The sequence below is a fragment of the Hylobates moloch genome, unplaced genomic scaffold (genome assembly GCF_009828535.3).
Source record: "Hylobates moloch isolate HMO894 unplaced genomic scaffold, HMol_V3 SCAFFOLD_1, whole genome shotgun sequence".
NCBI lineage: Eukaryota > Metazoa > Chordata > Mammalia > Primates > Hylobatidae > Hylobates > Hylobates moloch.
Genome location: NW_026652276.1, coordinates 5,836,248 through 5,858,366, shown reverse-complemented (window position 1 = coordinate 5,858,366; position 22,119 = coordinate 5,836,248). Strand labels below are relative to the sequence as shown.

General features: G+C 48.9%; 1 protein-coding gene across 8 annotated transcripts in view; it reads left to right on the top strand.

The window, feature by feature from the left end:
• Positions 1-22,119, top strand: part of AGAP1 (ArfGAP with GTPase domain, ankyrin repeat and PH domain 1) — a 642,705-nt gene that overhangs the window by 466,533 nt on the left and 154,053 nt on the right. For all 8 annotated transcript variants that reach the window (XM_032753655.2, XM_032753653.2, XM_032753651.2 and 5 more), the window contains one exon: positions 12,932-13,093. In XM_032753655.2, the coding sequence (XP_032609546.1) occupies positions 12,932-13,093 (162 nt within the window). The remainder of the gene's footprint in view (positions 1-12,931; positions 13,094-22,119) is intronic.

The following is a 22,119-nucleotide window of genomic DNA, read 5'->3' as shown; positions in this document are numbered from 1 at the left end:
TCATAATTCTAATGACTGAAAACACACAGAAGTACTCATTTATGGTCAAAAACTTGGAATCCATCTAAGCAGCAGGGAACTGACTAAGCAAACCAAAGCATACTCTGCTCTTTGTGATGTTAAAGAAGAAAAGAATCCTATTACTTACCTTCTTACGACGTTTAACGCTCAACCCATGGCATGATATCTCACAACCAAATTGCCTCCTTTTTAAGTCTGGGCTTCTGCATATCAGGTTTTCCCACAGCTGAGGACACCAACACACTTTTTCAAACCACATGATGTCAGTAGACAAGAGCAGGGATGTACTTCGAAGCAGCGGCCTGAGTTTGGTGTATTGCTGTACCTTGAGCAGAATGAAGTGGCCAGGTGCATTCAGGACCCTGGACACAGCCCCTCGCTGTACTGGCCTAAGGAGCCCACCTTCCCCGCTCAGACAGGACGCTTTTCTGTGCAGCAGTGGGTCATTTGACTGCATATGACTTTTCATAGAAACAGCTAAGTTTCTAAAGATGAGAAATTTATGTGATCAAAGAGGTCTCCTACATCTAATTACTTTCCTGATTTAATTGAGTTTTCTGCAAGACGCGCTCAGTCTCTCCCCAGCCTGCCCACCCTCACACGTGAAACAGAATCTCTTTTCAATTTAGCAGATCTGAGCACCCAACTTGAGAAATGGTAGTGGCTGATTATGTAAAAAGAGAAGAGGCTGGGAGAAGCGGGAATCTCTCGAAATGATTTCATTTCCATCTAACTGCGCTGTGCATCCTGCCTTTCCATTTATCGGAGTTCACCATATTAATTTAAACTTTGTGCTGCTTGCATTCAGCTAAAAATCAGCTAGAGCACAATTTGATTTTTGAGCCTTAACTATAAATTCCTGATATGCATTGCATTCCCAAGCACGCTCCTTTCTGGCACACTCCCCACGGCTTCCCCAGGCTTTCTGCCTCACTTGGCCACTCTGTGTTCCTTCTGTCATCCCTTCAAATTGGATGATGCCATTCAGTGCCAGCTGGCCCTCCGGCATGAAAAAAAAACTGTTGTAGTGGACAAGAAAGGAGAGATACCAGGAAACGGATGGAGTGCAAAGAAAGTGACAGGAACCAAGAGGAGAGAGCAGAGGAGTATGACCTGGGAGGGGAGAACACAGAGAAGCTTGAGAAGCCGAGAGCTGTCCCACCTGTGATCAGGAGGAGGCTGGGGACACCCCTTCAGGGTAGGGCCCCGTGAGCAGCTCAAGACTGGGACCTCCCGTGGGTCAGCTGTGTAGAGCCATATCCTGGTTAGGTGGCTGGAGGCCAGACAGCCACGTCCATTTCCTCATCCAGACTCAGCTGATGGCCCAAGTCTCATGATGGCCTTTAGCTTCAGTTTCTGGGCGAACCCAGCCACCCTCCTGTCCCCTCTGACCCTCTCCCCCATCTCACTAGACCGTACAGTGGACGTTTTAAAATCTTCCTTATTTGATTGCTTTGTAGTATTTAACACAACGACCTCTCCCATTTTTTTCTTGTTTTTTAAACAGCTTTATTCAGATAAAAATCACATAACACACTTCCCCCATTTAACAGGTGCAATGCAGTAGTTTTTAGTATCTCACAGATACCTGCAACCATCACCACAGTCAATCTCAGAACATTTTCATCCTCTCAAAAAAGAAACTCTGTTCCCGAATTGGTGGTCAGAATATGTGCTTTTTTCTTTGTAAGGCTTTATAAACATATTTCAGTAATCAAGGTCCTCATCTCAATGGAAGATCAAATTTCCTAAATTCCTACTGACTAGGCTTAATTTAGAGAGATCTCTGGGCGTAATTGAAAATGGCCCGAGTAGGCAATTCTTGTCTCCTGTGTGTTCTCTTGGTTCTGGCTCCTCCTATTGTATTCCTTTCCTCCCCGTTTTTATAACTCAGTCTAACACTGTGTTGTCTTTTCCTTTCGCCAACACCTGTCATCTTCCTGGGCCCCCTGCCGTGTCCCCGCTGCCCCTCTGACATTGTGTACCTCTGTGTGAGCAGCAAAGGGAAAGGGACAATAATGCCAGTCTCTGAAACATCTTCAGAGATGGGGAATTCAAGTCAACCTCCTCCCGCTGAAAGCTCCCGTCAAAAGGACTGTGCGAAGGGGTGAGGTTTTGAACCTCACTTCACACTCACCTTTTAACAGAGACCCAGGATGTTGTGATTTCCTTGGATGGCAAAGGTGGCCTGTTCTTTATTTACCGGCCTACACATCTCTGTAAGCTTCAGAAAGAACAGAGCCCTTATTAAAGATCCAAATTAGCTTTATATCGTTGGCCGTGTATCAAAGGAACTGCGTTTTAATTTACAAGTTCCTACAACGACTTCATCTTGAGTTCATAGGGGGCTTTAGCCCTCAACTGATTTCCCTTCCTGGCACCTACAAATGGGCCTGTCTTTGATAATTTTAAATTCTTTTAATACCAAACAAAAAAAGATTTTTATTCATGTACCTGACACTGCCAAATAGGTAAATTAAGGTATAGGATGGAAGCCAGCGGAGGCAGGGGGCTGATGCACATGTGCTTAGCAGTTTCCTCTCCCTTTTCTTTTGTCTTTCTTTTCCTTTTTTTTCCGTATAGATGCATGCTTCTTATGAACATGTTTTAAAGCATTTTGTATCTTTAATCAACATGTAGAAAATTAACAGCCAACCCTTCAGGAACCATTGCAGCTCTCCCAGAGTGAGTGTTGCCTCCTTCTAGCAAATTCTTGGCATGCCCCTCATCAAACTAAGCCCCCTGAGGGAGAATGGTTGGAGGTGTCTCTGGAGGGCCCTGCACTCCCTGAAATCCAGGCTCCAGGGTCAGGGAAGATCTGACCCGGGCAGGGATTAGGGCCCTGCTAAGGGCAGCAGTAACAGCGGGAGTCCTTGCAGCAGGGAGGCTTGCAGAGATCAAGTGCACCTACGCCCAGCACCTCCCCCAGCGGACACATTTAGAGACCCTCGGGAGCGCGAGGGACATGAGGATCACGAGCATGGAGCCTCATCTCTTGAATATCACCCGGGATATCAAAAACCTATCAGCGCACATGGCGAGGACCCTCACCAAGGCGAGCTCCCTGCAATGGTTCATCAAAAATTGCCCAGCTAATGATCGGCTGGGCAGATAATCGGAGGAGAGTTAATTGTAAGGTTCGATATGGCATCTTGTCAGCAGAGATAAGTTGTCACGTTTTCCACTTGAGCTGAAACTAAATGATTGTAAAATAAGTTATGAGTGTCCTTGGGCCTGTCTGCCGGAATGATAGCTAAGAATACATTCCTGGCCCATCAGTCTCAAGCAGGCTGCTTGATATTTATGCGGACGGAATGTTATTTTATTCCCCCTCTAGTCATGCTTGTCAGCTCTCCGAGTGAAAAGTGAAACTGCTTCTTTGACTCATACTTCACGTTCCGAAGCTCGGAGAGACTGCAGATTGTGATCATTATTGCTCGTATTATATATTTTTTGGGGTGTGCGTTGAACATTGATGCCCGATTGGGAAGAACTAATGGCCGACAATGAATGTGCGGGATAGTGCTGGCCCATCCCGGCTCAGCGCCGCGCGGCTCGGGACCCCAGTCCCTCCGTCAGAGCCGGTTTAGATGTGGAGTAATGAGGCGCTCACTTTTTTAATTTGGCATGGCTTTTTTCGCTTTGCCTGTCCCCTCCCGTACTTCACGCCGTTGACCGTAGTCGTCTGTCCTGGTGCCCGGTAATTGATACAAAATAAAATGCATTCTTTGTATGCAGCCAGGAGGAGCGGATGGCGCTCCGTGGGCCGGCTGGAGCTCATTTACAGTGTCTCAGGCGGGGCTTTCGGAGCCTCTTCAATTTGAGGAATACCTTGTCAGGCAAGGGGAGTAGTTGGAATGGAAAAGCACAGCGTGGAAGCCCAGTGCGTTGTGATTGCTCATATTTTAAACCAGAGGAATGTTAAACAACTCCTTGAAAGGGAGCTCTCGAGACCTAGAAGCCAGGGGCATTCACATTCCCATGGCCGAGCTCAGTGCCCAGTGGGCGGGAACCCGGTTCTTCTTGCCATGAGAATACCCAGCCCAGGAGAGGTCAGGGCCTGGCCTCCAGGCCAGTCCTCTCTGGTTGGTCCTCACTGGTCTTGAGTCCCAGGTCACACTTCCTGCCTGACTTCTGTCTCCTGCCACGGCCCCCCTCAGTTCACGTCCTAATTTGCCGCCGCCATCACCTTCTCAGCACCGTGGTGGCCACTCCCTCGTGTAGCCGGTGCCCCTGCTGCTGCAGCTGGGCCCTCCCACAGGCAAGCATCTGAAACTGGCACCAGAGCTTCCTCCTGTCAAAACTGTGCCGCTTTCCCCGCCGGCTGCCTGTCCACTCCTGCCAAACCTGCTCCCACCCACCCCAGCCCAGAGCACCTGGCTTATCTAAGGGCTTGAGTGCCTCCCTCTTGGGCCACCGTAGACACCCTACCTCTGAGTGGTCAGGCGCCACTGGTTGTCTCCTTCCAGCAAGAAAGTTGGAGTAAAATGTCCAGGGCCTGGGCTATGGAGTGTTGGAGCATTGCCATGGCAGGAGAATGCAGTGGGCAGAGACGCACCCCGCCCTGCCTGCAGCGTGGCTTGGAAAGTCACTTACTGCCTCAACTCCATGCCTCCAAATGGGGGCAGGGAGGATGCTTGCGGACCCACCTTGGAGGACCTCGGCCCTGTGAGCAGCAGATCGGAGCGTGGGCTGGTGCTGCTTCCAGGATCTCGGGTGCTTTGCACACATCAGTTACTCGCATCATAGCCTTCTGAGAACGATTGTGAGGAGTTCATGAATGCTGGCCTGGCTCTCTGTTTCCATTCTTGAGATCGCAGTTGTTTTTATCCCATGACAACCCTGTGTCTTCTGAAAGGCTTGCCTCCCTCTCCCTGCAGTGGCCAGGACAAGGCTCACATTTTTCTGTTCTCTGTCTCCCCAGCCCTCTCCTGGGCTTTCTCCTGGTGCAATGACACCTTCATCTCCCTGTTGGTCCCATTCTCCGGGATGGCTGGAGTTAGTCCTGGGTATGCTCGGCCCAGTGCAGATGGCATGCGGACTCTTCCGTACCTCACTTCTCCCTGCACCTGTGGCCCCTGCCATCGGCGTGCTTGCCGGAGATACGATTCCCCTCTTCTTTGTTCGAGTAGCAGGGCCCAAGAAAAATCATCTTTTATGGAAGGCATAAAGCAAGAAATTTGATAGGCATTCTCTTCACTCCTTAGAAATCAGCCCCGTGGGACAGGGGTCTTGCCCTTTATTCTCTGACAGCGGCAGGCTCCTAGGGCACGCTTGGTGCATGGGGGCACTCAACAGGAAGATGTTGTCTCCGTGTCAATAGACTTCACTCATGGGCTCAGTCGTTCACCTAAAAATAGATTCCAAATGATTGGAAACTCATAGGACAGTGGTTTGGCACAAAAGCATGTTTGTGGCTAGTTTTAAAACTAAGTTGCGAAATTGATACACTGCTGTATGATACACCAGAAAGTGGTCCGTTCCATCCACCCGTGCAAGTGCCTGTCACACAGAGGTCAGTTCTTTCATAAAACTTAAATACGTATCGAACCCTATTACTCATCCCGAATATGTTTCAGGAAGGATGTGTGCTGGTGAAGAGGATGAGCGAAGGCCCGCCTTCCTGAAGCTCGAGCGCTCACAGGGAAGATGTTCCCTAAACAAAGAAATGCATGGAGTATGTCGTGTCCCCTGTGGAGAGAGCCACAGAGCACAGGGGGCCGGGAGGGGCTGGATGCACCAGTGGCCAGCTTGGGGGAAGGCCTCTCTTGGGGCTTCCTCCTTTGGCTTCTGGAGTCTAAAACTTCCTGGTGTCCCTTCTGCCTGCCTAGCAGAACCCCTCAACACGGCTCCCCATCCAAGGCGGCAAGGATGAGCTGTGTGGATGCTGCCGAGACTGGTGTGACTGCTTTGAGCCTTGTCCACTGATGCAGCATCTGCAGGGTGCTGCTGGCCCCAGCAAGGACACACCAGTGGTTGGTGGGATGTGAGCGGGACTGGAGTGAGGCCAGCCGTGGACAGCAGTGCAGAGGGACAGGCCCTGGGGAGTTGTGCTTTAAAGAAGGGCAGGAGTCAGATGTCCAGGGTGGAGGTGTGGGGCCAACGGAGAGTTGTGTTAAAAACGTGAGATGACAGGGCCGGGCGTGGTGGCTCATGCCTGTAATCCCAGCACTTTGGGAGGCCAAGGCAGACGGATCATGAGGTCAAGCGATCGAGACCATCCTGGCCAACATGTTGAAACCCGTCTCTACTAAAAATACAAAAATTAGCTAGGCGTGGTGCAGGAGAATCTCTTGAACCAGGGAGGCGAAGGTGGCAGTGAGCCGAGATCACGCCACTGCACTATAGCCTGGCGACAGAGCAAGACTTCGTCACCAAAAAAAAAAAAAAAAAAATGTGAGATGACAGCTCATGTTTAGTGCCGGGTGCTGGGTGAGCGAGAGTGGGTGAGCATCCAGTTCCCAGGGGAGGGGCCCCGTGCCCATGGAGACTGCTGGGGACAGGCTGGGGCAGGGCGGGGTGGAGGGTGTCCTCTTCTGATGGATGCTTTTGGTGTTTTGTTTTGTTTTGTTTTGTTTTGTTTTGTTTCAGTGAAGTGAAAAGTGAGATCATCATGGGGATAGTGTGGGGTGTGGAGTGTTTGAAGCGGGAGGAGAAGCTGTGAAATAGTCCCTTGGAGAGTGGGAAGTGGGTTACTACGGAAGTGAGGTAGGATTGAAGGGCAGGCCAGAGGCCACGGAGGGGTACACTGACCACGCAGAGGCGGCCGGTGTGCACGGCACCACCCTCTCCCAGCCCTGGCCCATGACAGTGCCGAGCAGATGGAGGGTTGGAAGTCAGTGAAGTTGGGGCTTCCTACTCAGGAGAAGCGGTAGGAGAAGGGAAACTTACAAGGGTGAGTTTCAAGTCATATGGGATGCTGCCCGGCTGTATTTAAGAAAAACCGTGGGATGTGAGCGTGTTGGACATCAGATGGCGTAGAACTCAGGGCATAGAGGAGCCACGGGAGTGAAGGCTAGTGAGCTGGGGAGGCAGGGGTGGGGGTGGCAGTTAGACCCTAGAAACGGTGGTTCTTGCTGGTAGCAAGCCTGGGTGAGACCACGAGAGAGAGTGTCTGAGGTCCAGGGCAGAAGAGCTTCATGAGTGTGGAGTGGCACAGAGGCCAGGGTGCTGGAGAGGACACCCAGGAGGCTGAGATGCAGACAGACCAAAATTCCAAAGGAGGCGCGTGCGAGAGGTTGGTTGAAGACTAGAAGCTCTGGTTGAAATTCTGTGGGGTTTCTTGCTATTGATATTTTAGGTATTTGGGACTATTCTTTGTGGCAGGGGCTGTCCTGTGCATTGTAGGGCATTTTTCAGCGCCTCTGGCTTCTACCACCTGATGCCTGTAGCACCTCCACTCCACCCAGTTTGATACCCAGAAATGTCTCCAGCCATTGCCAGAGGTCCTGGGTGGGGGTTCCTGGAGAACCGGTGGATCGGTGGGAATCCAGAGTCCCATGGAGCTAGAAGTGCTCATGTGGAAGGACACAGAAGGAAAAGTGGATGTGGAGGAAATGCTGATGGGTTGGCTGTGGCGGTCTCTTAGAGGAAGGTGGGTGGTGGTATTTCCGAGTGCTGTCTCCTTCCCAAGACTGCCGCTCAGCTGCTTCCTCCAGGTGGGTCCGGGATTTCTCCCTGAATTATAAATATTCCAAGATATAGAGAAAGCTTGGAAATGAGAGGGCCCTGTCCCTGTCAACTATTTTGCAAAAAGTTTTCTACAGCTAAAAGTGGGAAGGGGCCTAGAAACAGACGTGCCGTTTTGATTTCCAGAAACGTGAATTCTGAGCTAGATGCCAGTGAGTCAGGTCACAACCAGGTGGGATTCTGAATTCGATTGTTAAAGGGCTGCTTTGTGTGCACATGGAAAAGGAAACAGATGTATTTGAACAGAGGTAGTTTATTAAAGAGAATGGATAGACATCAAAGATGTCCCTTTATCGTTTTTAAGTTGTCAAAAATATGTGTGAGTTGGGTACCATATAGCCCTCAGCAGAGCATTTGACAAGGCTGTTCCTTGGTTTCCTCATAGGCAAGTTGAAGGATATGTGAGCGGAACACAAAGACAGTATAACTTATCTAGGCTCAGTAGTCACTCTTAGAATCTTCCAGGACTGGATGGTGCATCTTAAGGTGGGAAGCTCTATCTTGACTCCACGCTGTTCACCATCTTTTTCATTGATGTGGATGGATATATGGGAGTATGTGCTCAGAACGGTCAATCATAACTAAGACAATTGTGAAGAGTGACAACGCATAGGCTTAGAACACAGAGAGAGACATAAAGAGTGGTGGCCTGGAATAGACAGCCTAGCGGTAGACCCACCACACCCGTGTGGAAGCCTGTCGTGTGGACGACATAGCTAATGTATGTGTTCTGAGTGTCTTAGAAATACTGGTATACACTCATAAAAACAACCACTGGGTAACGGAGGAGAGTTTATGGTATAATGCACCTACTGTAGGCTCAGCATTGCACAAGTCACCACAGGGATGGGGAGCACTGGTGGTTGCCCTGGGCACAGGCATGCTAGTTAGATTGAGATAAGCGACGGGCAGCCGCGTGCAGAAGGTCCTAACTGTGGGCTCCATGGGAGTGTAGAGATGAGAAATGTTAGTTTGGGAGAGAGTGTTACAAACACAGAGTGACAGAGGGAAGGACGCACAGTTGGGGATGAACATGGCTTGTTGAAATGAGAGGACACCCAAGGGACAGAGTAAAATAATATGATTTTAATATGATAATATTACTTAATAGCGGCCCCAGCAGCCGAGGAGAGTTGCGTTTGCCTGTTCTGCTTATCTGCCTGCAGGACTAGGGTTGAGCTCTCTGAGGGCAAAGACAGGCACGGTGACCATTGTTTCCCATGGCCTGGCACCATACCTGGCAGGGTGGGCTCCTAACACTGAATAGAGAGGATGGGTTGGTAAAGACTTGAGAACTGTGGGCAGAAAATATTTAAAATGAGCAAAAAGATTCCCTGCCTGGTTTAAGCATTGAATAACACAGAGAAGGCTTGCTTTGGAATCAGGTAATAATCTTAGGATCTCTGGATGCCCCACCCCCTGAACGTTATGAGTCTTCTGAACACTGTTAAATCATACATAAAAATTAATTAGGCTCGCCCTTTTTTTCCAAGGTATCTATAGCTTTTATCTGATATTCAGTGGAATCTAGTATTTCAGAAATACATATAAGAACTACTACTTTAGAAATATTAGTATCGTAAAATCATGGGACAGCTTAAAAGGTGAAAGTCTGGGAGGAGAAGGACCTCATGGAGTTGGCTGCACAGTCTAGACTTGGGGGTAAGGTAAGAACTGGACCAGGGGTGAGTAGTGCTTAAACGGAGAGCAGGCAGTCATGGAGCGGCTTTGTGAAAACAGACTGAGCTCGAGGTCCCAGACTGCTCAAGGCAAGGGACGTGTCTTATTTAAACCTGCCTGCTCCCACCTCTGTAGTCCCACCACAACCAAACAGCCATAGTGCAGGCTCAGGGGGTCTCAGGACTGCTGGCTACACCTCGGGTACAGTTAACCAAGGAGGTTTACCAGATGTCCACCATGGAAAGCAAGAGTTGGGCAGAAGTGGCAGGAAAGTGTCAGTTTCAAGGGTGAAGCCCAAGGTGATAGCAGAGAAAGCTGCGCGGAATGCAAAGGTCAGAGTCAGTGCTGTTTCTTGGGAGCCGGCTGCCGGGAGGAGAGGGTCAGGTAGAGCCAAGCCTGGAACTGGTGTTGGTGTCATGCACATGGAGAATGCCCCTGTGGACGTAGGGAGGAGAGGCAGGAAAACATGGCGTCTTGGGCCAGCACAGTTAGCATGATAAGGGAAAGGAAGGCTTAAGGGGGCAAAGGAAGGCACAGTGAAACCGTGGGCCATTTTGAAGAAGCAGTGGTGAGGGAAGCCAGACTTCAAGGAGTCAGGAAGAAACGCAGTGGATTTAAACCCTCTATCTGGATAGGAACCTTGTCTGGAGAGGTCTGCAGCGGTTTTGAGCAGACCCGACCGAGCTCTGTGACTTCAGCAAGTTACTTAACCTCTCCCTGTGCCTTGGTTTTCTAATCTGTAAAGTGGAGGTGGTAGGGAACCACATGCCTCAGCAGATTGCTAGAGTCCTGAACGCATTGCTGAAGGTAGAGCCTAGAATAGCCCCTATCGTGTAGTAACTTTGGATGAGTGTTTGCTGTTGAGACTGTGGCTTCAAGGGTTAAGGAAATAACCCTTTAAGGAATAATGGGGTTTAGGAAAGTGGGTATGAAAGATCTTGGGACCTCTGAGGACAGAAATGACACGATGGAGAGGGAGGAATGAGTGGAAGTGACCTGGCCGAGACACCTGAGGATGAAAGACGGGACCAGGACAAGCTAGGAATGTTCATTTAGCAAGAGAGGGGAGCCCATTCCTCTGGGGATGGAGAGAGGGAGCCCGTTCCTCTAGGTTTGGAGAGGGGGAGCCCGTTCCTCTAGGGATAGAGAGAGGGAGCCCATTCCTCTAGGGATGGAGAGAGGGAGCCCGTTCCTCTAGGGATAGAGAGAGGGAGCCCGTTCCTCTAGGGATGGAGAGAGGGGAGCCCATTCCTCTAGGGATAGAGAGAGGGGAGCCCGTTCCTCTAGGGATGGAGAGAGGGGAGCCCGTTCCTCTGGGGATGGGAGAGAGGGGAGCCCGTTCCCCTGGGGATGGAGGAGAGGGGAGCCCGTTCCCCTGGGGATGGAGGAGAGGGGAGCCCGTTCCCCTGGGGATGGAGGAGAGGGGAGGCTGTTCCTCTGGGGATGGAGGAGAGGGTGAGAAGGCCAGTAGAGGAGCCGTGATGGTGGAGTCACAACAGAGGCACCCCAGGAAGCTGACAGCCGGATTTCTGCCATTGACATTATCTGTCACCTACCACCAGGGGACAGCGACCTGTCCGTGTGCCTCTGCATCTAAGGATGTGCATCCATAGGAAGCACCTCCTGCCTGGTAGAGGGAAAGTCGCTGAGACAACGAATTGCCACATTTCTCGCAACTCCTTAAAGTGGTGAAGGGCACTTCCGCCTTTTGTGAGTGAGTGACCACCCACAAGGAGTGCACACGGTTGACACAGTCTCGGGGGTCTCACGGTGTCCAGTGCTGCCTGGGCTACCCTGCAGGAGCCCTGGGGTAGCCCTTCACCCCCTTCGCAGGAGGAGCTCCCCACAGCCCTCTTCTTCCATGTGTAAAGGGTGCGTGCAATGAAGGGTGACGCTTCCGACTGTGCAGAGAGGGGTGAAGGGTCTCTGCCTTAGGGCGGCCAGGAACGTGCATCGGGGTGTTCCTGGGACCATATGTATTTCTCAGATACCTTAAATTGTATGTTTTTACGTTTCTCAACATATGATAAAATTTCCTAGAACTTCACAAAATAAAAATATTTTCAATTCATTTTGATTTCCATTATCTTTATATTTGAAATCATGTCACTGTTCTGCTCAAAACCCTGCAGTGGCTCCGCATTTCCCCCAAAGCACAGGCGAGGGTCCTCACGGTGGCCCGCGAGCCCCATCCTCTCCAGTGCCACCTTCCGTAGGCCTCTCCCACCCACACCGGCTGCCGCCACTCCGGCCCCCTCTCCGTTTCTGGAACGCACCAGGCTCCCTCCTTAGAGCCAGGCTCTGGCTGTTTCTCTGCTCTCATTACTTTTTCACTCCTCTGCCATTTTCAAGTCTTGACTCAGTGTCCCCTGCTCACCGAGACCTGCCCCAGCTACCCTATTTTCAATGACACCCCCCATCGCTGCCGCCTCTCCCCAGCCTTGATGCCCCACGTTCCTATTTGGTCTTTCCCGTAACTCTTACCAGCTTCTGATGGACTCCAGGTGCTGGCCTGGCTGCCATGTCATTGCCACTCCACTTTACAGAGTCCCCATTGGGGCAGGAATGTTTATGTTTCTCCTCAATCAATGATGGCTGCCAGGCATCTCAAAAAGCCGCTGGCTCACGTCAGTGCTCAAAAAATATCAGCTGAATGGGTGCGGTGTGCTGCACAGAACTCTGACTTTGGACTTAAAGATGCTGAATCGTGAAATAAAAACTTTTCAAGACTCCGTAGACACACACCACCTGTTTTTCCTGCATGTTTTCAGTGTGCTTTTCCACCCTGGTTGAATTATATGTGTGTTCTGGTCATGTAGTACCACTTTGGCCTTCTCTGTGATAAAGATACAAATGGACATAATACATTGAGAGTTTCACTTATAGTGAATAATCACGTGTGCACTGGTTTTGAAACTGTTCTCAGTAGCTTCAGTGAATCAAAAATTGGCAGGCCTACTATATCGGCTTCCAAACACTGTCACTGGACATTGGTGAGAGAGAGAAAAAAATAGCATAGAATTTTTCACTGACAGTAAAACAAGATGAAGTTATAGTCATCTGTAATACTGAGGCCAGAAGAAAGAATCAGGAATCCCTCATCCTGTGCACCCACATGAGTCAAACCCATTTAAGATGATATTTCCAAATGTATTCTTAAATGCATCATTTTCATTTCTAATATATCAAGGTAATTTTGAGAAGAGAAAGATAACTAAAAAGCACAAACTCACCCGTTTCCTTTTGCAGAGCTCCAGTCATGCAAAGGAGAGAAGGAGAACTTATCCAAAGCATGCTGGTGATAGAAAAATAAACGCTTGTTTTTAAATAGCGGGTGGCACAGTACAGCAAGGGGGACTGAGCCCATCTCATACCAGAGGCTCTGGGCCTCCAACCCAGCAATACAGTGATGGGATGTTATTTGCAGGGCCTGTGTGGCATGGGAGGAGTGTGGCTGTGCTGTTTCTACATGCTCTACTTTGTAAGTGCTCACTCTCTGCATTTTTTTTTTTTTTTTTTGCCTTTTCCGGTCCAACGGCAGACACAGGGCTGGGTGACTCCGTATGCTCCAGCCCCAGTATCTCCAGCACCACCAGCCCCAAGCTCGACCCGCCCCCCTCCCCTCACGCCAACAGAAAGAAGCACCGAAGAAAGAAAAGCACTAGCAACTTCAAAGCCGATGGCCTGTCCGGCACTGCTGAAGGTAAGGGCTCCGGGGTGCCCAGGGAGAGAGTCTCCACTTCAGAAAATTCTTTGTTATTTTTCAAATGCGTGAAATTAGACACCCTTAGCACCACAAATGCACAGTAATGCTGGTCACCGTATGTGCTTTCTGTTTGCAAGGTGGCACTAGAGGGCCCTTGGGACCTTTTCATCACTGTCTGATTCTCATATTACACAACCAAATCCGCTGTCTCACTCTTGGCCGCCGTTGCTGGTAGCGGGTAGGAGTGCTGGTCTCCCAGCCATGAGCCTGATCCGGTTCTGAGGTCTCGCCCCACCCTGGCAGCCTGGGCGAGTGTCCTCTCCAGCCACGGTGGGCCACGCTGCGTGACTCTGCTGGGGACGGTGCCCACTTCTAGTTTAGGAATAATCTCTGATATTGGTTACTCTTAACTAACCAGACACCTGCCTTGATTTCAGCTTTTAGCAACGTGTTATGATAAACACTTCTTCTGTTAATGTCCATCAGCTCTTTCTGGTATGTGGGCTCTATTAATATTCCAGTTGTCACAGCTCATTGTGAGTCTCCTTTCACCTGAGTCCTTCCTTAGTTTTTATTGCCACTGATGGCTGGATGTGAGCTTCCTGAAGTGGCTCCTTCAAATGAATTCCCTTTTTTTAATTCCACAGATATGTAAGTGCATGTGTACACACACACACACATACACACACACACACCCCACATTATAAGAGATAAAATTAATGCAGTTGTAACAAAAGAATACTTAAAAGGAAAAATTAACGTTTGGGAACCTTGTTGTTAGAACATGTTACCGGCGAGACAGACAATGGTGAGATAGTGTGGTTACCTGTGAGACTGACATGGTAAAAGCATGTCTTCAGCGAGGGTCTCATGCCCAGGGGCAACATTTATGGCTTCCGTCCTTTCTCTTTCTCTACGGCTGCCATGGTTTTTCCAGATACTCTGCTTGATTGAGGGTTCAAACCTGCGAGCTGTCAGACAGTGGCCACATTAGAGGGAGTGGCCCGGGACATCCACATATCCAGAGCGGAGCATGTGAACCCACGGTGCATGTGTTAGCAGGGAAGGGGCAGAGTGTGGCGTGTGCTGTGTGTTTCCCTAACGTCTGAGGCAGGGAGCATCGTTTCTTTCATCATCAGGAAGCTGAAGTTCGGAGCTCTGAGTAGCCCGCCAGCCTCCGCAGAAGGGTTTCTTCTTCTTCTTCTTCTTCGCCTTACTCCTTCACCACATTTCTTCCTGTTTTGCCTCCTATAAGCTTCCTGCTAACATATTTAGCCAATAAAAACTGATTTTTCAGTCGGGCACGTGGCTCACGCCTGTAATCACAGCACTTTGGGAGGCCGAGGCAGGAAGATCACCTGACGTCAGGAGTTCGGGACCAGCCTGGCCAACATGATGAAACTCCATATCTACTAAAAATACAAAAATTAGCTGGGTATGGTGGCACATGCCTGTAATCCCAGCTACTTAGGAGGCTGAGGCAGGAGAATTGATTGAACCCAGGAGGTGGAGGTTGCAGTGAACCGAGACCATGCCACTGCACTCCACCCTGGGTGGGCGACAGAGTGAGACTGTCTTTAAAAAAAAAAAAAAAAAAGACGATTTTTCTCATGTTGTGTTGAGTGAGGATAATTCCATTAAGTCAGTGATGGTGGAAAATAATGGTTATGGGTCAGAGCAGCCACAGATGCCACTGACCTTCCCACTGAAAACAGATTCATCCACAAGCGCTCTGTGTTGGTAAGACTCCTTCAGACAACTGTTTGGCAAAAATCACCCTGCAAGCACGTGCGGCCATCCCTCCCTGATTGGGAAGAAGGTTAGCCTCCCTCAGGGTGGGCAGCCTGTACCCTCCACGCCCCTAAGGTGCACACACAGGGGCGGGCGCCAGATTCCCTTTAGGGACAGGCCTTGTTCTCATTTTCACAGGTATATGTCGTCTTGCATTTGTTGTGTGTTTCCAGCCGAGGTCTGTGGTTTTTTTTTTAATGCACAACCTGGTAGGAAGTGACTGTTGCCACTTAGATACACTTTCATTATCCCACCCGCGTGTTGACTGCTGTGTAAATGAGTGAATAAATCAGTAGCGTTTCTGCACATTTAATTGAGCAGCTGGTACCACCCAGTGTTCCCTTCAGCACCGGTGAGTTTGAAGGAATTTTGACAAGTGACCGTGACCATGTTGGACGCCTGATGTTTCAAGTCCACTTGCTGAGTGAATGGGACGGTATGTGGGTGCCAGGCAATAGTGGATACCCAGGCTGAGACACGGGCTCTGTCCAAGCAGCAAATGGGGGCCCCTTTCCTTAAAGGGTCTTACTGCTGAGGTGGTAACACCAGCAGAACGATTTCAGGCACCATGGAAACTCCGAGATTAGGAAATCGCGAGTGTCTCAAACATGGATGTGTAAAAGCGGGTGACGTGTGTTTGGAAGTCCAAGGCAGAGGTTCTGAGGGAACCACCTCACTCTGATTAGGAGAGTCTGGCCTCTACGTCAGCGGCTATGACATCTTTCCAATAGAAAATAAGTCATAAGTTATTTATAAAAAGAAAATGTATCATTTTTCCCTAGGAAAAGTTACTTATCAGACTACAAATGAGTCACTTTTGTGAAAAACTCTATATTTCATTTTTTCAAAGCCACATTTCCCCCCCAAAATGGTAACATATCTAAAGTCAGAACATATCTTATCATTGTAGATTCAATGATATATGATATTTTTGATAGTTTTATTTACTGTTAATTCCTTGAAAGTACATTGTGTAAAACACCAAATTAAACATTCCGTTCTGGCCGGGCGCAGTGGCTCATGCCTGTAATCCCAGCACTTTTGGAGGCCGAGGCGGGCGGATCACGAGGTCAGGAGATCGAGACCATCCTGGCTAACACGGTGAAACCCCGTCTCTACTAAAAATACAAAACTTAGCTGGGCATGGTGGCGGGTGCCTGTGGTCCCAGCTGCTTGGGAGGCTGTGGCAGGAGAATGGCGTGAACCCGGGAGGCAGAGCTTGCAGTGAGCCGGGATCACGCCACTGCACTCCAGCCTGGGCGACAGACTGAGACTCCGTCTCAAAAAAATAAATAAATAAAAATTCTGTTCTTGAAACTAAAGCTAGTTATATATGTTTTATTTTATTTATTGATTTATTGTATTTTTTGAGACAGGGTCTCGCTCTGTCACCCAGGCTGGGGTGTAGTGGTGCAGTGACGGCTCACTGCAGCCTCGAACTCCCAGGTTCAAGTAATCTTCCCACCTCAACCTCCCAAGTAGCTGGGACCACAGGCAGTCATCACAACACCTGCCTAATTTTTTGTATTTTTGTAGAAACGGAGTTTCACTCTTTTGCCCAGGCAGTCTTGAACTCCCGGGCTCAAGCAATCCTCCCACCTCAGCCTCCCAAAGTGCTGGGACTACAGGCATGAGCCACCACACCCGGCCTATATTTTATGTTTTGAGAATACTATTCAATTATAAGAAACCATTTCTGCTTCTCTTTCCTGCAAGGCTCTGTGACTGGTTACTACTAGTGTATTCTCTGTCGCCTGACCAAGTGCTGAAAAGATGGAATTACAGATATAAAATTTCTATAGAAGATTTATGTAAAGTAGTTGAATTTTATGGTTTTTAATATACCCTTTTGGAACAAATAACTAGGTTCAAATCTCTTTAGAGTATAAGAAAAATAGAATTCCACTGAAGTAAGCAAATTCATCAGGGTACTTTGAATCCATTGGTCAGTAGAATCCATTGAAGTCAGCTGATTAGTCTGGAACGGGATGGGGCTCGCCGGCCGGCTCGCCGTGGAGAGTCCTCCTGGGCCTGTCTGCAGAGGTACGGGGAGAGCTGTGGGTTTGGTGTAGAACCCTGAGTGTAACGGGGCGAAGAGAGGGCAACTGTTTGGAAAGCTTCCAGCTAGGAGCTGTGGCCTTCAAGAGAGAGACCTGTCCGGCTGTGGTGACCGGGAGAGTGAGGGTGACTTCACTCTTCTCCCTCCCACTGGTCTCCAGCGGCCCCTCCTTGACCAAATCCAACCAGAGGCCAAAAGCCCTGAGAGCCCACGATGCCAGTCACACAGTTGGCTCCCAGGACCAAGACAAAACCAACAGAAGCCGTAGAGCGTTCGTGCCTTTCACAGCACCTCCTGCAAGCCCCTGAAGCCCGTGCCGTGCCACTCTGCTGGTGGTCCACAAACACAGGAAACGAAGCTCTAGAGGGCAGGGGTGTGTGCTGCCCTCCGTCATCCCCCAGGGTCTGGCTTTAGCCTGGCCCAGGGAGCCCTCGCAGCTTCCTGAACAGACCTCAGCGCCCTTCCCCATCTGTGCGCGACAAGGACCCTGCGAGAAGGTCTTCCTAGACTCCCAGCTAAGCGCAGAGGTTCTCACTCTGGCCGTTTCTTACCTCTGTGGCGCACTTATTCAGAAAGTAAAGGCTAATAGTAGGAATCATCAGTACCTGCTGCTGCAAACCCAGAAACACTGTGTCTACACGGGGCTGTCAGGGTGACCGATGCAAATAGGGCCGTTCCTGCCCTTGAGTTTCTCCCTGCACAGGTCCTTGCTGTGCTCCTTTTGCTGAAGAACAGCCACTTTGTTCTGCACCAGATGGCAGAGGGTGTCAGACCTCAGCCCAAGGAGAGTATTTATTTTCTTAGGTTGACAATTTAAAATGAATCGGAGGAATCTGGAAAGTTACAGAAGCAGGGACTGTGGCTGGCGAATCCCTTATCTTTTTGTGTATATTTTGGGTCCTGAGGATTACCAGGAGATGTGTGGATGGCGGAGCCCGTCACTAGGCTCTTACGTCACAGATGGGCTGCTGTGCTGCGTGATCATTGTAGACCAGTGGAAGGAAATTGAGATGTGACTGGGCAAGATGGTGACGGGGCCTGAAGCCTGTGCGTGGAGGGCATGTGCAGTGACCAGAGAGAAGGGTGGTGATGAGGATGAGGGCCATGAGGCATGGTGACTGTGACCAGCTGATGGAAGGTCTGCAAAGAAGGGCGTCCCAACTTGTCCTGGATGGCCCAGGTGGTAACCATGGGACCTGATGGGTGGAAGCCTCAAGGAGATGGATTTTGATTCTGATATTAAAAGCTCTAGGAAAAGCTCTACGAACCAGGGCCACCTGAGAGGGAGTGACCCCGACCCTGCATGGGGTCTGCATGGGTTGGACCAGGGTAGAGGAACCCGGGCTCTGGAAGGTGATTGCACCACAGCCCTGGATTCCCGACCAGGTCCAAGTTCAAGGGTATGTGCCAGCGAAAAGCACCTGGGCAGTGGGATTTTGCAGATCTTTAATGGCTTGTCAGCTCTTGGCATTGTCTTTGAATTACAGTACTTTCTGGGCATCTTCGTATCTCGGGTCCAGTAGTGAGGTTGTCATTGCTAAAATGAACGGTCTCTGCAGTCCCATTCTGTGGCCCCGAACCTGGTGGTTCTCGTTAGTTTTATAACATTCATGCAAGTTTGCATTAAGTGCTAATTTCCCTGTTTCCCCAGTGAAAAGGCTGAAGTAGAGAGAGGTTAAGTGGCTTTCTTGTCCAGGGTCAGGTTGCTGGTAGGTGACAGAACTGTCTCTTGATTCTCTGCCTCAAACTCTTTCCACCAGGCAAAAAGCAAGTCTTTGAGGTATGTGGAGCTGCTTTTGAATCTGGGAGTGGGGCACACTGAATAGCTTCCTTGATATTTCTCAGATTCCATGTAAAGACACTGACTTTTATATGGCTCATAACATCTAGAAGTTGTGTAGCAAAGATCTTTTTTTAAAAATGCAGGACCAGGCTGGATTTACCCAATCTTATTATACAAGAGGGTATGCAGAAATCCTGGTGTTATCCCCCCCTTGGGTTCACAGTGCTTTGTTCTGAAGGTCTCAGAAGGGAATTTATTTTATCCTTCTCATCTTGTTCCTTTGGTTGTTCATTCTGGTCTTTATCGCACCATTGTGTGGTTGATCCTGGATGGATATTGAAAGATTCTCCTGTAGAGGGTAAGTCACAAACGGGCCTCTCACTGTTATGGTAGAAAATGAATTGCTCATCACAGCTGCACTCACTGAGCAATGAAATGTTGACAAATTTCATTAACTCCAGAGTTGCAGAGGTCACCCAGGACTTAGTTTCCCTTCACTCTTTCAAAGGAGAACCTGAAATTGTGAATCATTTTATTCTTTCATCAAATATGAAGCAGCCACCGCAGGGAAAGCACTGTGTGTTTGGCTCCATGGGAGACGTTGAGAAATAAAACTCAGTTCCTCTCTCTCTCCAAGGAGTTTAGAGCCTGATTATGGAGATAAGACATGCAAGAAACTGTAACGAGGATGTCAGGCAGAATATTCGAGAAAGGCATGGGAATTCAGAAGAAGCACAAAAACGCACTGAGTTGTAAAAGTTAGGGAAGGCTAACCTGTTGTAGAGCTTAATTTTTATTGTGCAGGTTTAGCACATAATGGTTATCTTATTTAATAAAACTGTAGAAAGCATTACTTTTTCATTAAATGTTGCCTACTTACAACTTTAAACACCAGTGGTGGTGATTTAATTAGTCACAAAATGGAGTTCTGTTTTTACTTAGATGCTAAGAAACAGATGTTGCTATTCTTGATTAGTTACCTTTTACCTTAGGACTTTTTTTATTATTATTAACTAGTTGATGTTTTGGAAGGCACTTTGGAGAGAAATTAAAGAATCGTGCATGCGTGTCGTACAGTGTTGTTTTTTTTTCTTGCAGGAAAGCGATACGTGGGTGCGTGGAAGCTCTCAGTTAATCTGTAACCATCCGGTTAGATGGACTATCATGCAGCTTGAGCCATTGCTGGGTTTTTGGGGATTTTGCATGCCGTGATTGGGAGGGCAGTGTGCTTGTTTTGTTATTTAGAATATAACAAGGTTGTAAGAGTCTTATTAGCACAAGGCTCTCATCTTTTCTCACTCCTGGGGTGCAATTAGTGTGCATATGATGGTGAGCACATGACTGGCAAGGAGTCAGGGCCCAGAAACTGTTAACCTTCCAGGTTTATATCCGGTCTACAGGGGCTTTCACATTGAATTCTGTGTTATTTGGAGGTGGCTGGGGGGGAGATCCAGTTGCGCAAGTGTTACTGTCATTCCTCCCTCAGGTTTCCTCCTTTTCTTCTCCGTGAACATTCTGCCGGCACCTCCCGTGTCTGCTCCTTGTTTAACATTGGCAGCTACCCTGGAAAGGGAACGAGAAGTCTCTGCAATCAGCTCCCTAAAAACTGCATAATCAACAGTAATTTTTGATACAATAAGGACTTATTAAACTTCCTTATTAGCGAACCACTGGTTAGTACAGCTGAACAGTTGAGTTGAACCGTTCATTATAGCGAATGTGGAAAACCAAGAATCAGAACATCTTCCTGGGAGATACACTGGCAATGCAGTCATTTGACTCTGCTAAGGATATCAGGAGACTGGCTGGGTTTCATCACCCTTGAGCTGTCAGTGATGGGAGACACCATGTATCCTGATGGACTTGCCTCCTCCCCACAAACTAGATGACTTTTCCAAAGAGAGTTTGCTCTCAGGTTGTAACTCCAGCTTCCAAGAGAATGAACTTGCTGAAATTGAGTAGATCTTTTGGGTTTACTGTAGACATTGACATTGTAGATTGTGCACAGTTGACTCAAAAGCCATCCTGCAGGGTACAGTCCGGCCGCCACAAACACACACAAGCTGTAAGTGCTCTCAGATCCTTTGTGGAAGCCAGCAGGTCGAAAATAAACAAAGATGAGTCGATCACAGCAGGGGCAGCCAGAACAGAGGATTCCCATCATGATGAACCGATGCACAGAAGGATTTTTGGTAGTGTGGTTTTTTTTGTTTGTTTTAATTTTTTTAAGCACACACAAACTTAAAGGGGTTAGATTCAGGTCCAAGAATGTTCATTGAGCACCTACTGCATGCAAGAGTTTTGTCTGATGCTGGATGGGACATCAACTGAAGCGGCCCAGCCATCAGGACACACATAGACCAGTAGAGAAGGCAGAAACACACTGGGAAACTTGGTTATGCAGGAGCACAGGGCACCCCCAGCTGCCTGGAGGACCTCAGGGAGGTTCCCCAAGGGGGAATAGACACTCACATTGTATAGAGAATGAAATATCTGCTATTCCAAGGAGGAAAAAATCTGAAAAGTCAAAACAAACTAAATCTTGTAAGGAAGTGGCTTGGAGCTCCTGGGGGTACCTGGGCAAGTCCTGATACCACAGACAAGCGTTTGAGCTCTTTAGCCTCCTACACAGAAGCATAAACTCACCTTTGAAAAGTGCTGAGTACTCAAAAGGTCCCTTTCTAAGACACAGAAATGTGACGGACCTCAACTCCTTTTTTTTTCAGCTAGACTTAGAGATTCTCTCCTGCAAGTGGGGCTCAGTTAGCACGAGCTGCTCGCAGGCTCCAGTGTCCATCAGTAGAGAAGTCAGGACACCATGTTTTCCTCCGTGCACCCTGGGATTGGAATTCGGGCTAGCTTGGGAGACCCTGCGTTGGTCGACTTTCATCAGAATCTAGGATCTGTCTTGAAGTCATTTTCTTGATAGTCTCAAAACGTTTGAGCTCTCAGGCTCTTCTGATGTCATTTAAGTCTCGGAGAAATTATGGTCCACTTGGACCAAGGTCCTGAAGCCGGAGGAGGGGCTGGTTCTGGCAGCCAGTGCTGTTCAACTTGTGTCTTCTTTACTATTCTAAATCCTCATCTACGCTGTATACTTTGCTCAGCTGCATGTATTTTACACACAAAGTACAGGGATACAGATGGAAATGTTCAGCAGCAAGGTATGAGAGGTTCCCATCTCATGCACCAGGGTGTTTTTCTCGGGCTCAGCAGCCCTCAGATGTTCCCACACTCCGTTAGATACGTGCGGCCTGGGCTTCAGGAAGTAGAGATGCCCAGGGGTTATATTTTCAGATGTTCTAGCTGAGCTCACTTTGTCTTTCCTCCCAGGCCTGGCAATAATGAAACTAGGCAGTGTTTTATCTCACAGGCAGTGGCGACTTCATT